A 16,098-nucleotide genomic window follows, 5' to 3' on the forward strand; every position below is an offset into this window, starting at 1 on the left:
AAATTAATTTTCTAATAAAATTAATAAATAATTATTTAAATAATTCCAATTAATTTAATACCAAATATTAGATTAATTTTTACACAAATCCACTTTCTTATATTTAAATATAAATTTTTCTATTCTTTTTCATTTTAATTTGAATGTTTCAAATGAATTTATCATGCTACTCTAAAACTTATCCATTTACAAGCTAGTAGGGGACCTCGTGGACCTACAGTTCATGGGCTCTAACGATCCAAGATTAATTGGCTAAACTCATTATATCGAATTAGTTGAACTCCTCTCACTGTAAATATATTATGTCCACTTTATATAACCATAATTAGTAAGTCGATCCTTCACAGGTTGTTTGTAATCACAACTGGAATCAATACTTAAGAGAATAACCTATCTGCTAACCCTAAATCGGGTAGAAGTGAATTCCATCTTGTAGGGCTATGTCCCCAGCTATTCATCCGGTCTTATCATAAAAATGGGAGGCTTAGCAGTGTTGTTGGACTACTTTCGCTCATGCAAATCAAAGAATAATCACGAATAAACAGGAGTTCATAGCTAGTTTAGGATTAAGATCGAGTTAACCTAGATTACTTTATAAATGAAATAGTCAGTTTTAACAGTAAACGGTCTTTATAAAAAAAAAAAGTGACTATTTTCGTGGTTCAGTCTATATGAAAACTCATTGTATAGGATACCCCCACTCACATGTCTCAACATGAATGATCTGTGGATCACATCATTTGTAGCACTTTACAACTCTTTGTAACAACTGTAGAGTGGGCCGTATCCAATAGTGTTATGAGGTTGAGATACCAAATTTCATCCATATACTCATTAGACCATTTAGGCTATATATTGTTAACTTGATCTTGTTTATGTCACCACATAAAGTTAAAGTATTCAGACTATAGCCATAGATATGTTTATTAGATTTTCATAATAGAATGTAAAATCAACAACTTATTATTATTGATAAATAGAATGTTTAACATGAATTGCAAGTTATAGGACATTCCCAACATTATATCCCTTCCTCCACCCTTCCACATTCAGCATCCTCGTGTGTTCATCCCCTCCCTCTACCTTTCCACATTCATCCTTGTTACCTCCACGATGATCATCACCGTTTCTTTCGGAACTACCCCCACTACTCGACCTACTGCCACTTTTAGCACTATCATCATTGGCACCTAAATCGAATATAGGTCGTCTGTCCACTGGGGTATCCCGAAACTCACTCTCAGCGTCGGTCATGACAAGACTCTCTTTAACCTTTGTCTGCATTAATAACCTAATAAAATGGTTAGTGTTAATTTAATAACCAAATAAACATATTATGCATAGAGTAGACGTACATTGTTAGACTTGAATATGTCTCTCTCGAGTACTTTGAAGGACACTGAGTGGGAGCATGACCATTGTAATATGCGAGGCAAAGCCACCTAACTCATTCGCTCCGCAATGTTCCCAACTATCGATGCTGTTAGGATCTCGTACATCCATACCTAAATAAAATTTAACATATATTAAGAACAATAGTAATGTTAAATCAAATAACTTGATTATTATGTTAAGCAAGTTTACATGGAACGTTGTGGAAATCTATGCAAAGAACACTTCATGACGTAATTTTTATTTCCTTTCACCTTCGTCTTGTATAGATTACCCTTGTCATTCAATGTAGTCTTTAGGGCGTCGAATGTCCTCTCCCAAATAATGATACCTTGGTTTAGACTATTGTAGTACTATATGTTCTGAACGTCCTTAAAACGGTTAAGGCCCATTGCATTTTTCTGCTTGTTCTTTCCCATAATTGCAACCTCCACGTAGTAGACTAATGTGATATTCACAACATCCTCATCGTTTTCAAACTCCAACTCCTTGTATTTTTCTTCTAGTAGACGGACATGTAAGGTATCATTCATCACTCGATTACCGAAATACTTGGTGGCAAGTTCATATGAGGACTGCTCATTCTGATCAACTCGCATAGGGGATCGCCACAAACCAAACACCAACAAAAATCCATCATTCGAAAAAATGACGACCTTTCCACCCACAGAGAATGAGATTGAGTCAGCTCCCGTGCTCTTTACTTCTCTCAACAACATATGATGGATAATTGAGCTATTGAATACCATGTCAACTTCTACAAATCGCTCAAAAACTGTTCTCTTAAACATCTCTAGCTACCTTGGGGTAAGCTTCTCCTTCACAGTCTTGTTCGCATTAGTAATGTAGGCCAAACTCGTTACTTGACCGGGAAATTGGTCGACTACAGGTATTCTGAAACGTGTTGAAATCTTAAATCACTCCTGCATGAAATAAAGATTCAATCAGTAAACTTCTTCAGAAAAAAAATTGTAAAAAATATTCTGTTTAAGTTTCACTGGTATCGCTCTCTCTAGTAACTATCACTTATCTCACTCACATTATATCTTTTTACTCGTCTTCAACCACATAACACATCAAAAACCAAAAAAATAAACAAAAAAAAACCATAGGTTCACAGTATTTCTAAACCTAGAACGAACCACCTTTTCCCGTGTCGCTCTCTCTAGTGTCGCTCTCGCCGATTTCACTCTCACTTATCTCACTTGCATTCTCTATTTTTACTCAACTTCAACCACAGAACACATCGAAAAAAAAAACAAAAACAAAAAAGCCATAGGTTCACACTATTTCTAAACCCAGAACGACCCACAAGGCCCAATTACCGATCAGTTTAAGACATTTTTCAGGCAAAGATTGAAATCACTTACCAATCAGATTCGATTTATCGGTGATAGTGTAATCATTTGCAAGCCCAAATGGATTTTAAAATGCAGTGGAACTGTTCGGAGCTTATGAGCGATACAAAGCCGTTACGCTTGAAAAATTTGAAGAGTTTTTAGTTTTGGTTGGTTTTCAGTAAAAGATAAGAATATAAAGAGGTGAAGACAATTTACATAATTTGATGTGATGATGATGTCAAAAGAGGTCAATTGACATTATGTTTTAAAAATGGGTCATCCTTATAAATTTTCCAAGATATTTTATTTTATTCGGTTTTAAATTATTTTCTTTATTCTTTTCCTCCCTCCTCCCTTTTCCCCTTCGCACGCACGCCGAAACCCTTCCCCCCCTGAGCTTTTCTTCTTTCCGCTCGCCGTTCGTGGGTTTTAGGCCGACGAGATCCCGCCGCCAGCCAAGCCGCGTTCGCCCTTGACCCAGCCAAGCCGCGTTCACTCGTGACTGAGTTCCGCCGTCCCTCCTCGCGTCTCAGCCGCGCCGCCCAACGTTCCCTCACCGTCCGCCTCCCTCTCCCTCGCGAAACTAGTCGAAGCTCGTCCGCCGCCACAGATCTCCTCCGCCGCGCGCCCCTCTGCGCGCTGACCTCACCAGATCCGTCGCCGCCCAGCCCCTGCCGCCGTCTTGGGTGCTGTCAGATTTGTTTGGGTAAGTTTGTGCTATTTCAATTGGATCTCTCGGCCGATGATGTTTCGCTTCAATCTATTGATACACTCTTGTTTGGATTTTAAAGTCGAAATTTAGGAGCATATTTATAGAGCATGATAAATCTATCGAGATGTCAAACTAATGTGAGGAATAAACAGAACCAAGATAAAGTATATGCTAAAGCCTACACCATAAAACACTACATTGAGATTGTACCAGACCTGAACAACCATATTAGGCACAGCCTATTGGACCTAGCAAGGAAAGCTGGAGTAGAATAGAACGCAAACTGGATAAGCGAATCCAGTGATTTTTTCTGCATAGGTAATCTACATAGAATAAATAAATTTAGTTGGGAAGAACAACAATCAAAGCAAACACATGAGTGAATCCATCAATTTTTATCCACTCAAAAGGACTCAACAGAGCCAAATTCACAGTCATGAACGCACCATCAATTTTTATCCACTCAAAAGGACTTCACAGTCATGAACGCAAACCCACCTAATATTTCAAACAAGTAAAAGAAAAAACAAAAAAGCAACCAATCCACGGAAAACATTCATGAGGAAAGAAGATTCATATCAAAAGAAAACCAAAAGAAATCAGCAACAAAGATAAAACACTCCCAATGGGAAAGAAAGAAACCAGAAGAAAAACCAAACTAGTTGCTAAATAGAAACATCAGTGCTCCACAGAAAGCAAAGCAGCCAAACTTCCTGAAGAAGAACAACAAGAACAAGAACATTTCCCTCAAACTCAAATCCCACTTCCAATCACAATTCCCCTCCACTTTCTCTCTCTAAATGTGAAAGGATGAAAGTTTTTTTAGAAAAGGAAACTCCGTATTTCCTCTTTTCCTTCTATACTAGTCTCGATACAACCATATTCACACAAAAGGAAGGGGACAAAAATAATCGACGGAATGAAAAAAAACATTGGAATCGAATAAACAATTCTAACAAACTAATAACAAAGGAATTAGCAAACCTTTAAATGAGCAACAACTTTATCTTTGTCGAAAACACCGGTGCACTCTACGATGTATTTCGCATAGGTCTCACCCGATGGGATCTCCTCCGAATTTCTAAAACCATGATATATTCAACTTAATCCATTGCAAAGAAACTTGCATATTCGAATTAATTAGCCCTCAACAATTGAACAAACTTAAATTTTTTAAATTAAAAAAAAAAGCTCAAATCATGTACCGTCTTTACAAGTTCTTGATAGCTTATTTGAGCAAAATAAAAAAAAAGAAGCTAACCTCATATCGAAGCAAACTGATGGAAAATCTGCTAACCTAAGGAAGAAAAATACATAGGAAAAAGAAAACTAACCTCGAATCGATGTAAAATCATAGCGAGAAGCTTTTAGACAAAATGCAGAAGTGAGAGACAAGAGGAACATATAGTTTCACGCTAGGTCAAAATGAGCAGAAGATGTGGGAGATGGTAGGATAATGCAGGAGTATTTTAGTCCTTTTGATATGTTTTGAAAATTTGGGACGTATTCCTGGTTAAACACTGAAAAACTCTCTTTCTAAAATCTGGTTCCTAGGGTTTTCTCCAAAAGAGTTTATTTCTTTAACTCTTTTTTTTTTTGTTGAAAAGTTATTTTTAATAGTTCTCAAACACCTCGATTTTTTTTTTTTTTTTTTTTTTTTTTTTTTTTTTTTTAAAAAAAAAAACTTTTTTTTAAAAAAAAAAACTAAACAGAAAAAACGATTAGATAGAAATGAAGAAAGGAAAAAGGAAGACTTTTAAAATATAACCCGATCCGTCCAACCTAATTATGTATGGTGGAATCAAATTGATTTTGACTTTAAGCATTAGATCGCCTGTCTCAGTTAAGAGGAGTCATGAATAGAACAGGTTCAAAATCACGATCAATTCCTTTTTTAAATCTTGCGGCAGCTGCACGAGCCCTTCCTGCACGCCATAAATGACCTACGAATAGGAAGAATCCTAGAACAAAATGGAGGTAGCTAACCAACTTCTAGGAGAGACACAATTGATTGTATTAATTTCGGTAGCTACGCCCCCACAAAATTTGAAGAACCTAAAGGAGCATGGGTCATATATTCCGCGGAACGTCGTTCTTGCCAAGGTTGGATGTCTTTTTTTAGTCTGAGCTCTCATGTCAATTACTTCCATTCCTCTCATTAGACCATCTGTAGCACTTATAGCTACAACTCTAACTCGATTATTTCCTAATAATTCCTATACTTCACCAGTCACATTAATTTTTTGACCGGTAGTATCTTGACCTTTAACTATCAAAGCGTTGTAAATATTAGGCATTTTGCCCAGGGGAAAAGCTACATCTAGTACCAGACCAATGATTTGAGCGATACATCCCAAGTTATTTTTTTCAAGCGTGGAAACTTCAGGACTAGAAGTCGTAGGATTTATTCTCGATACGAAGCTTTTGTAGATGTGTTTCTGGGTATTCCTTTAGCATTTCGTCTAAGAGAAAGAGTTCCTCTAATTCTATAACTTTTTTTTATAATACTCTTTTCTTGAATATCATTCAAAAAAAATTTGGATTGACCAGTATTCCACCAATTAGTAACCCAAGATTCTAGGCTTTTATTAAATGAAAGAGAGATCCACAAAGACAACAATACTATAGATGCAAGATATAGAAGGGGAACGAATGCTTTCTTTTTTGCCATTTTTTTGTCTTTGATTTTTTAATGAACTCACTTCATTTGTTAACTCTCTGTACTACTAATATTTGTGTTTGTTTTTTTTAAAAAATAATCCAGGTGTTTGAGAACTATTAAAAATAACTTTTGAACAAAAATAAAAAAGGAGTTAAAGAAACAAACTCTTTTGGAGAAAACCCTTGGAACCAGATTTTAGAAAGAGAGTTTTTTAGTGTTTAACCGAGATACCTCCCAAATTTTCAAAATGTATCAAACGGACTAAAATACTCTTGCATTACCCTACCATCTCCCAAATCTTCTGCTCATTTTGACCTAGCGTGAAAGTATATGTTCCTCTTGTCTCTCACTTCTGCATTTTGCCCAAAAGCTTCTCGCTATGATTTTACATTGATTCAGGTTAGTTTTCTTTTTCCTATGTATCTTTCTTCCTTAGGTTAGCAGATTTTCCATCAGTTTGCTTCATTTTGATGTTAGCTTCTTTTTTTGATTTTGCTCAAATAAGCTATCAGGAACTTGTAAAGTCGGTACATGACTTGAGGGTTTTTTTTTTTTTTTTAATAAATAATTTAAAAAATTTAAGTTTGTTCAATTGCTGAGGGCTAATTAATTCGAATATGCAAATTTCTTTGCAATGGATTAAGTTGAATATATCATGGTTTTAGAAATTCGGCGGAGATCCCATCCGGTGAGACCTGTGCGGAATACATCGTAGAGTGCACGGGTGTTTTTGACAAAGATAAAGCTGCTGCTCATTTGAAGGTTTGTTAATTCCTCTGTTATTAGTTTGTTAGAATTGTTTATTCAATTCCAATATTTTTTTTCCATTCCGTCGATTATTTTTGTCCCCTTCCTTTTGTGTGAATATGATTATATCGGGACTAGTGTAGAAGGAAATATGGAGTTTCTTTTTCTAAAAAACTTTCATCCTTTCACATTTAGAGAGAGAAAGTGGAGGGGAATTGTGATTGGAAGTGGGCTTTGAGTTTGAGGGAAATGTTCTTGTTGTTCTTCTTCAGGAAGTTTGGCTGCTTTGCTTTCTCTGGAGCACTGCTGTTTCTATTTAGCAACTAGTTCGGTTTTTCTTCTGGTTTCTTTCTTTCCCATTGGGAGTGTTTTATCTTTGTTGCTGATTTCTTTTGGTTTTCTTTTGATATGAATCTTCTCTCCTCATGAATGTTTTCCATGGATTGGTTGTTTTTTTGTTTTTTCTTTTACTTGTTTGAATTATTAGGTGGGTTTGTGTTCATGACTGTGAATTTGGCTCTTTTGAGTTCTTTTTGCTTAAACGAGTCCTTTTGAGTGGATAAAAATTGATGGATTCACTCATGTGTTTGCTTTGTTTGTTGTTCTTCCCAACTAAATTTATTTATTCTTTATACTTTTTTGGTGTATCAGACATTTTATTGTATGGTTTTAGACATTATTATGTAGACTACTCATGCAAGCTAGTTTGTACCTAAGGTCTAGTACAATCTCAATGTAGTGATCTATGGTGTAGGCTTTAGCATATACTTTATCTTGGTTCTGTTTATTCCTCACATTAGTTTGATATCTCAATAGATTTATCATGCTCTATAAATATGCCCTAATCTTTGCGAATTGTTTTTGTTTCAATGGCTCTCCATAACTTTAAAGCATTTATTCAAATTACAAATTTTGAGTTCAAGCCTTATGACAGACGATGAGATGTTATTACCTTCAAATGATGAAATAAATCATGAGACGTTAATGAAGAACATGGGGGTTCAAGTGTTCATGAAGTGTAGATAAATGAAGAACGTGATCAAATTGCACAACTTCTTATGTTTTTTTGATATTTTGTTATCTAGGAAAGATGATTATGTTAGGAACCAAGGTAGTATGAGATGCCTTTGTCCCACATTGGTTAGCATGGGATGACCAATGTGGTACTTAAGTGGCTTGGCTCTCCCACTCCAATAGCTGGCTTTTGGAGTGTGGTTCTCCAAGGTGCTTAAGTACCTAACAATAGTATTAGAGTCGGTTGTCGACGTTTTAGAGTGGAACTGGCAGAGGGTTCTGACTAGATGTGGCTGAGTGAAGTACTGCTAGAGTAGCTGTCGGGAAATCGGCTTGCTAGGGATGGGGTATTGTTAGGTGTTATTGTGATATCAAAATATTAAAGAATCTCATTCATTCTATATATTAGAGTTTAATAAATATAGGCATACATGAAAGCTCTAGACTACAGTGAAAAGACAATAAAGGACAAGAAACTAATAAGCTCCTCTATTTACATTTATACTCAACACTCCCCCTCAAGCTGGTGCATATATGTTGATCATACCCAGCTTGTTACAAAGGTAGTCAATTCGGATTCCATTTAAGGCCTTTGTAAAAATATCTCCTAATTGATCTCCAGTCTTCACATATCTTGTAGACACCAAACCTTCTTGTATTTTCTCACGAACAAAATGACAATCAACTTCAATATGTTTAGTTCACTCATGAAATATTGGGTTAGAAGCAATTTGAAGAGCAGCTTGATTGTCACACCACAACTTGGCTGGAACAGTAATACTTAAGCCTAATTGAAATAAGAGTTGATGTATCCACATTATTTCACATTATGATTGTGCCATAGCTCTGTATTTTGATTCAACACTTGATCGCAAGACTACATTTTGTTTTTGACTCTTCCATGAAACCAAATTGCCTCCTACAGAAACACAATAGTCAGAAGTTGATCTTCTGTCTTCCTTTGATCCTGCCTAATTAGCATTTGAGAAATACTCAATCTTCATATGTCCATGGTCTTTGTATATGATTCCACATCCAGATGCAACTTTCAAATAATATCACTGCAGCCCAATGATCCACTGTGGGTGAAGTCATAAACTGGCTCACAATGCTTACTGAATAAGCTATGTCTGATCGTGTTACTGTAAGATAATTCAACTTTCCAACCAATTTTCTATATCTCTCAGGATCTTTAGATGGTTCTCCGTCTTTTGTAAATTGATGATTAGGCATCATTAGAGTACTACATGGCTTGGCACCCAATTTTCCAGTCTCAGATAGCAAATTAAGCACATATTTTCTCTACGACATAAAGATACCTTTCTTGCTTCTCATGGCTTCAATACCCAAGAAGTACTTCAAAATTCCCAAGTCTTTAGTATGAAATTGACCTTGGAGAAATGTTTTAAAAGATAACATACCTAATGTATCACTCCCAGTAATGATGATATCATCACTGTATACGGCGAGTAAAATAAAACCACCCTTAGATCGTCGATAGAAGACAGAATGATCTAACTTGCTTTTCTTCATTCCAAACTGCTTAAGTGCTTGACAAAATTTTTCAAACTTTGCTCGTGGACATTGTTTTGACCCATACAATGATTTGCAAAGGTGACGTACTTTATCATTCTCCCCTTGAGCAACAACTCCAAGTGGTTGCTCCATATACACTTCCTCTTGAAGATCACCATGGAGAAAGGCATTTTTAATGTCAAGCTGATGCAAAGGCTAACCGTGAGATGTTGCCATGGAAATAAACAATATGACAGAAGTTAGTTGTGCAACAGGAGAAAAAGTATCAAAATAATACATTCCTTATGTTTGAGCATAGCCTTTGGCAACCAAGCGCGCTTTTAACCGAGCAATTGAGCCATCAGGGTTGACCTTAGATGCAAACACCCATTTGCATCCAACTGCATTCTTTCTTGCAGGAAGAAATACTAAATCCCATGTACCATTATCATCTAAGGCATTTATCTCCTCTATCATGGCATACGTCAACAGGATGTGACAAAGCTTCATGAATGGTTTTGGGAATCGAGATTGAATCAAGAGATGCAACAAAAGAGCATGTTGAAGATGATAAGTGGTCGTAAAAGACATAAGGAGAAATAGGGAAAGTACAAGAACGTTTACCTTTACGAAGAGCAGTAGGAAGGTCATCACTTGGTCCTGGATTAGATGACGAAGAATCTCTTAGAATAGGACAATCATCCGGAGGTTGTTGTTGTCGAGAGTAGACTTGTTTAATAATAGGTGGACTAGGGGTGACAGATCTCGAAGGAGATGGATTAAGATTGGGTCTGGGAGTTGAAGGAGATGTATTAAGATTGGGTGTGGGAGACTGAATGGTATATGTGAAGAGATCATCGTCCTTCCCCTGACTCGTAGTAGACAAAGATGGAGTGTGAGGGTTGTCCTCAAAGAAGGTAACGTCATGAGATACGAGATATCTGTTCAAACTAGAACAATAACATCTGTATACTTTTTGAACACAAGAATAGCCTAAGAAAATGCACTTCAAGGATTTAGGATCTAATTTGGTCAAATTAGGACGAAGGTCTCGAACAAAACAAGTACAACCAAATATTTTTGTCGGAAACAAAGGTTATGTAGGAAATAGAACATGATATGGAATTTGACCTTTAAGAATTGATGAAGGCATGCGATTAATCAAAAAACAGGCCATTGAAATTGCATCAACCCAAAATTGCTTTGGAACATGCATTTGAAAGAATAGAGCTCATGCAGTTTCAAGAAGATGTCGATTCTTTCGTTCAACAACTCCATTTTGAGAAGGAGTATCAACACAAGATGATTAATGAAAAATTCCATGCTTATTTAGATACGATACGATGTAAGTACTCTTGAAAAATATTCACCGACATTGTCACTTCTCAACACTTTAAGGGCACTGGCGGTAGAGGACTGCGACGACGCATGAAGTTCACGTGTGGATCAAATGGACGCGGGACCACCATGGTTCGTAGTTTAGCAGTTGAGTTTCCCTTTGGAACGAGCAATGTCAAAAAATAACGCATAAAACTAATCAAACTTGCAACGGCGATGACGGCGACGGACGGTGGACACACTGCAGATGGCGGCGACAAGCAGAAGTGTAAACCCAAACACTTCCCAAAACCCTAAAGACAAATGAGTTCTAGACTCTCAAACCCTAAGGTCCACCAAATCCTGATTGGCTAAAGCTCTGGTACTATGTTATTGTGATATCAAAATATTGAAGAATCTCATTCATTCTATTCATTAGAGTTTAATATATATAGGCATATATGAAAGCCCTAGACTAGTGAAAAGACAATAAAGGGCAAGAAAACTTATAAACTCCTCTATTTACATATATGCTCTAACATTAGGAACCAAGGTAGTATGAGATGCCTTTGTCCCACATTGGTTGGAATAGGATGACCAATGTGGCACTTAAGTGGCTTGGCTCTCCCACTCCAATAGTTGGCTTTTGGGGTGTGGTTCTTTAAGGTGCTTAAATACTTAATATATTATTATTATCTTTTTTGTATTGTTGTTGGAGATCAAATTATCTTTTTATGATCATGTATATAAATTTCAAGATAGACGTGCTTCTAAAATTGAAATACCCATAAATATTTACTTTTAATAGAAGAAATAATGGAATTAATGTTTGATTTTAACATAATTGGTTTATAGTGTTTAATAGTCCTTTATGGTAATTTGACATTAGTATAAACACTTCTGGTGCAGAACAAACTAAACAAATGTATGTATATTATGAAAAAACATAACCAAACATGTAAGCGATTAAATTCAAAACAATTTTTATAGAAAATGTTTAAAAGAAAATGCACTGTTGAAAAGCACTTTTTTTACATAGACATCCAAACGCACCCTTACTAAAGAGCCCTCCTGCTAATTAGTACCCTTTTTTTTTTTGCCTGACAGGGAGGATTTTAGGTTGGTGCTGAAAATATTTGTGCTTTCAAGTTGTTTAAATTTTCCTACGTCACTGGTATGGATAGGAAGTATAGCAGAGAGTCGTCAGATGAGGATGAAGTGAAAAAGGACAGGAGAATAAGCAGAGACAAAAACAGGCAAGGTAGAGATAAAAGCCATCAGGACAAAAATTTGCACAGAGAACTAGACAGAGTAGACAAGAAAAAATCATATCAAAGTTTTGATGAAGATGAACAGAGAACTGAGAGAAACAGAAATAGACATGATAGAGACAGAAAGCATCATGGTGAAAATCGCCATAGTAGAGGACAAGAAAGAGAAAACCGAAAAGAATCATATCAAAGTTCTGATGAAGATGAGTGGAAGAATAGGAGGCATGACCGTAGAGAACGTGAAACTGAGAATGAAAATAAAAATATGGATCGCCATTTGCATCATGATTCAAAAGATGAGCGTGACAAGGAATTGAGTAGAAAATCAGAACACCGAAGGAATTGGACTGACAATGATAGGGAGAGAAAGCATTCAAAACATGATTACAAGTATAGCAATTCTCAAGATCAACGAGATAAGGAGGTGAGTGGATGGAGAGAAGATAGGAGAAACATTGGGGAGAAAGAAAAGGTGGGTACAGGAACTATTGACCCTCTACAACCTCCCAGACAGGATAAACAGTCCGAGAACAATTTGAATCCTGATTCTTCAAATTTGGGAAAGAGTGGGGGTGTATATATTCCACCATTTAAGTTGGCCAGAATGATGAAGGAGGTCCAAGATAAAAGCAGCATTGAGTATCAACGTTTGACATGGGATGCACTCCGAAAAAGTATTAATGGGCTTGTCAACAAGGTCAATGCTACTAATATAAAGAATATCATTCCAGAGTTATTCGGAGAGAACTTGATCAGGGGTAGGGGTCTATTTTGCCGTTCATGTATGAAGTCACAAATGGCATCTCCAGGTTTTACCGATGTATTTGCTGCACTTGTTGCTGTTGTGAATACTAAGTTTCCGGAAGTGGGTGATCTCCTATTGAGAAGAATTGTCTTGCAGCTCAAAAGAGCATATAAACGGAATGACAAGGTAATATTGCATGATGTTTGTAATTTATATAAAATTTTCTATTTAGTAGCCAAACCTTCCATGTTTAAATTTTTGCTGATCCTCGCTTTTATTTATCTTTGACAGCCTCAACTACTTGCTGCCGTGAAATTTATAGCGCATTTAGTTAATCAGCAGGTGGCTCATGAAATAATTGCATTAGAATTACTCACTGTGTTGCTGGAGAATCCTACAGATGACAGCGTGGAGGTGGCCGTTGGTTTTGTTACTGAATGTGGATCAATACTCAAGGATCTTTCCCCTAAGGGGCTTCATGGTGCGTAAGCCATTGTCATAAATTATGCAAATTGATTTATTGTATCTGCATTTAGCATTGCTCAATCATTTTAACTCACCATGTCACTGCTTTTTGTTTGCATGGATCTGTGTCATGAAATTATCATTGTCTAGGCATGCTCATTCTGTTTGGCTTTCTGGCAAGTTTATGCCATCTGCTGCAGATTATCGTCTTTGAAGTTGCTACCATTGAAGGATGGGATCATTGAATATTTTTGCATTTCCTATCAGAAAAATAAATGTGTTATTTATTTTAGTCTTTAGAACTCAAGGATATTGTTCACCCATGGAATAGATTTTGTTCATTCAAGTTTTATTTATTTATTTTTAGTCTTATTATATTAAAAAATAAAATTCCCCATATGAACCACACCTATTTAACCCCAAGATATACTCACGTTTCTTTCATTTCTTATTCATTGGTTGTAGGAATATTTGAGCGTTTTCGTGGAATTCTTCATGAAGGGGAAATAGATAAAAGGGTTCAGTTTCTGATTGAAGGCCTATTTGCAATAAGGAAAGCAAAGTTTGAGGTATAGTCTGTAATTCTCACGATGGGATGAAGTCTTAAATAATTAATCGTTTTAGCAATGAATCATTTGCCTCTTAATGCACAGCAATTGCCTTTTCAGTTGGTTTTCATATATATGTTTATAAAATCTACCGCAGCCAGATAGTTTCCTTGTTTTTATTTGATGTAAAATGTGTTTGAAGTAAATTGTAGTTAAAGTCCACGCCAAAAAGAAAGGTATTTCTTTCATATTAACATCTTTTAAATTTCACCTTTTGCAATGTACCAAAAAGGTCCAGTATGAAGGGTATCTAATTGTTTGTTTCCGCACACATATTTCCTTGTATAGCAGCAACAATGTTGTATTTTTATTTTTATTTTCTTTCCTTTTGGATTTGATTCAGGGCTATCCAGCTGTTCGTCCAGAACTGGACCTTGTAGAACAAGAAGATCAGTTAACTCATGAAATCTCTTTGCAAGAAGAGATAGATCCTGAAATTGCTCTTGGTATTTTTTCCCTCAAATAATAAATAAAATAAAAACTTGTGCATGGTTTATTTATTTATTTTTTTAATATTTGTCCTGTGTTGCTTCCAGATATCTTCAAGTCTGATCCTAATTTTCTTGAAAATGAGAAGCGTTATGAGGATTTAAAGAAAAATATACTTGGTGAGGAATCCGATGATGAAGAAGACCGATCTGATGCTGGATCAGATGATGAGGAAGATGAGGATGACGAAGATGAATCTGAAGAAGAAGATGAGGAGCAGATGCAAATAAACGATGAAACAGAGACTAATCTTGTGAACCTCAGAAGGACAATCTACCTGACAATTATGTCCAGTGTAGATTTTGAAGAGGCAGGGCACAAACTTCTAAAAATTAAACTTGAGCCTGGTCAAGAAGTAAGTTCTTTTAGTTCTTTCTGTTGCTAATACTTTTTTTTTTTTACCAAATTTCATAGCCTGACTGCACTCTTTCTAAAATCAAAGTTTGTTTACTGTTTTATGATAGTGACCTGTAATACCGATGTTTGTCTTGCATGATTTTTGTTGCATTTGGTATATTATACAAGTGGTACAGGTGTAAATGTGGTCATTCGTTTTTTGTGGTCTTTGCAGATAGAGTTATGCGTCATGTTATTGGAATGTTGCAGTCAGGAGAGAACTTACCTTCGATATTATGGTCTGTTGGGGCAAAGATTTTGCAAGATCAACAAAGTGTATCAGGAAAATTTTGAGAAATGCTTTGTCCAGCAATATTCCATGATTCATAGGCTTGAAACTAACAAGTTAAGAAATGTGGCTAAATTTTTTGCCCACTTACTTGGCACTGATGCTCTCCCATGGCATGTTTTGTCATACATTCGCTTGACGGAAGAAGATACCACTTCTTCATCTAGGATTTTTATTAAGATCCTCTTCCAGGTATTTCTCGTCTGTCCTGATCGTGATCTATATGATTGTTTTTCTTTGTTGTTAATGTTGCTAGTACTTGAGATAGAGAAGTTTAATAACTTACCGGTTATCAAATAACACCGCTTTCTAGTTTTTACTTGTCATGGTTGACGGTAGGTCTGGTGCATCCTTTGGTAATGAATGGAACACTATCCATTCCATTGTGTCTATTGGTGACTAACGTGCCAATTATCATCTATTTCTCATCAATGACATTACAAAAGTTGTTTCGTTTTTATGGAAATGTGATGGTAGCTGCTGTATAAAGTTAACTAGTAGGCATTAGAGTTGAGAAGTTTGGGTTTTAAATTACTATGGTAGACGTTAATTTTGTATCTTGGTGTTCATTGTGGTGCAGGAATTATCTGAACATTTGGGAATTCGACTATTAAACGAACGTCTCACGGATCCAACAATGCAGGATTCGTTTGAATCCATATTCCCTAGGGATAACCCGAAGAACACAAGATTTTCCATCAACTTCTTCACGTCTATTGGGCTTGGTGGTCTGACAGAGAATTTACGAGAGTATTTGAAGAATATGCCACGGCTAATCATGCAACAGCAAAAACCTATGTCGGACTCTGATGAGGAATCTCAAAGCTCCGATTCTTCAGATTCAGATTCAGAATCAAGTTCTTCAGAGTCTGAATCAGATTCAGAAGAAAGTGAACGCGAAGATAGGAGACGTGGAAAGAAGAGAAGAAAAACTGGAAGGTGATATCGACATAGATATGTTTGTATATTTTCTCCATGTACTCTTTGCAAGATGATTTATCTTCCTGCTTCCTAGGTGTTGTAATAACTTTTTTATTGTTTATATGGAAATTTTGTCCCCCTAACGACTATTAGTTGTTTTCATCCCTGAAATAGCTAAGATTAATCTGAAGGTGCCTAGATTTTTACTTCTCAAA

General features: G+C 36.1%; 1 protein-coding gene across 2 annotated transcripts; it reads left to right on the plus strand.

Annotated features, from left to right (window-relative positions):
• The first annotated feature begins 3,027 nt into the window (after nucleotides 1-3,027).
• LOC120088010 (MIF4G domain-containing protein / MA3 domain-containing protein) lies at nucleotides 3,028-16,098 on the plus strand. Of its 2 annotated transcripts, XM_039045035.2 has the most exons (9): nucleotides 3,028-3,438; nucleotides 6,772-6,868; nucleotides 11,807-12,901; nucleotides 13,007-13,196; nucleotides 13,646-13,749; nucleotides 14,132-14,234; nucleotides 14,325-14,632; nucleotides 14,849-15,154; nucleotides 15,543-16,098. In XM_039045035.2, the coding sequence occupies exons 3-9, from the start codon at nucleotides 11,876-11,878 to the stop codon at nucleotides 15,903-15,905; spliced, it is 2,400 nt and encodes a 799-aa protein (XP_038900963.1). In that variant the 5' UTR covers nucleotides 3,028-3,438; nucleotides 6,772-6,868; nucleotides 11,807-11,875; the 3' UTR covers nucleotides 15,906-16,098. The 2 variants fall into 2 exon arrangements, with proteins under 2 accessions (XP_038900963.1, XP_038900964.1); XM_039045036.2 differs by lacking the exon at nucleotides 6,772-6,868.

This window comes from Benincasa hispida, chromosome 10, assembly GCF_027475165.1.
Source record: "Benincasa hispida cultivar pf3 chromosome 10, pf3_genome.v1.1, whole genome shotgun sequence".
Taxonomy (NCBI): domain Eukaryota; kingdom Viridiplantae; phylum Streptophyta; class Magnoliopsida; order Cucurbitales; family Cucurbitaceae; genus Benincasa; species Benincasa hispida.

Excerpts from the sequence above, each read along its gene's own strand:
- LOC120088010 (XM_039045035.2), top strand. The coding sequence starts at position 11,876 with ATGGATAGGAAGTATAGCAGAGAGTCGTCAGATGAGGATGAAGTGAAA. Across the intron at positions 12,902-13,006 it reads CATATAAACGGAATGACAAG|CCTCAACTACTTGCTGCCGT; the intron begins GTAATATTGCAT and ends TATCTTTGACAG. Across the intron at positions 13,750-14,131 it reads TAAGGAAAGCAAAGTTTGAG|GGCTATCCAGCTGTTCGTCC; the intron begins GTATAGTCTGTA and ends GATTTGATTCAG.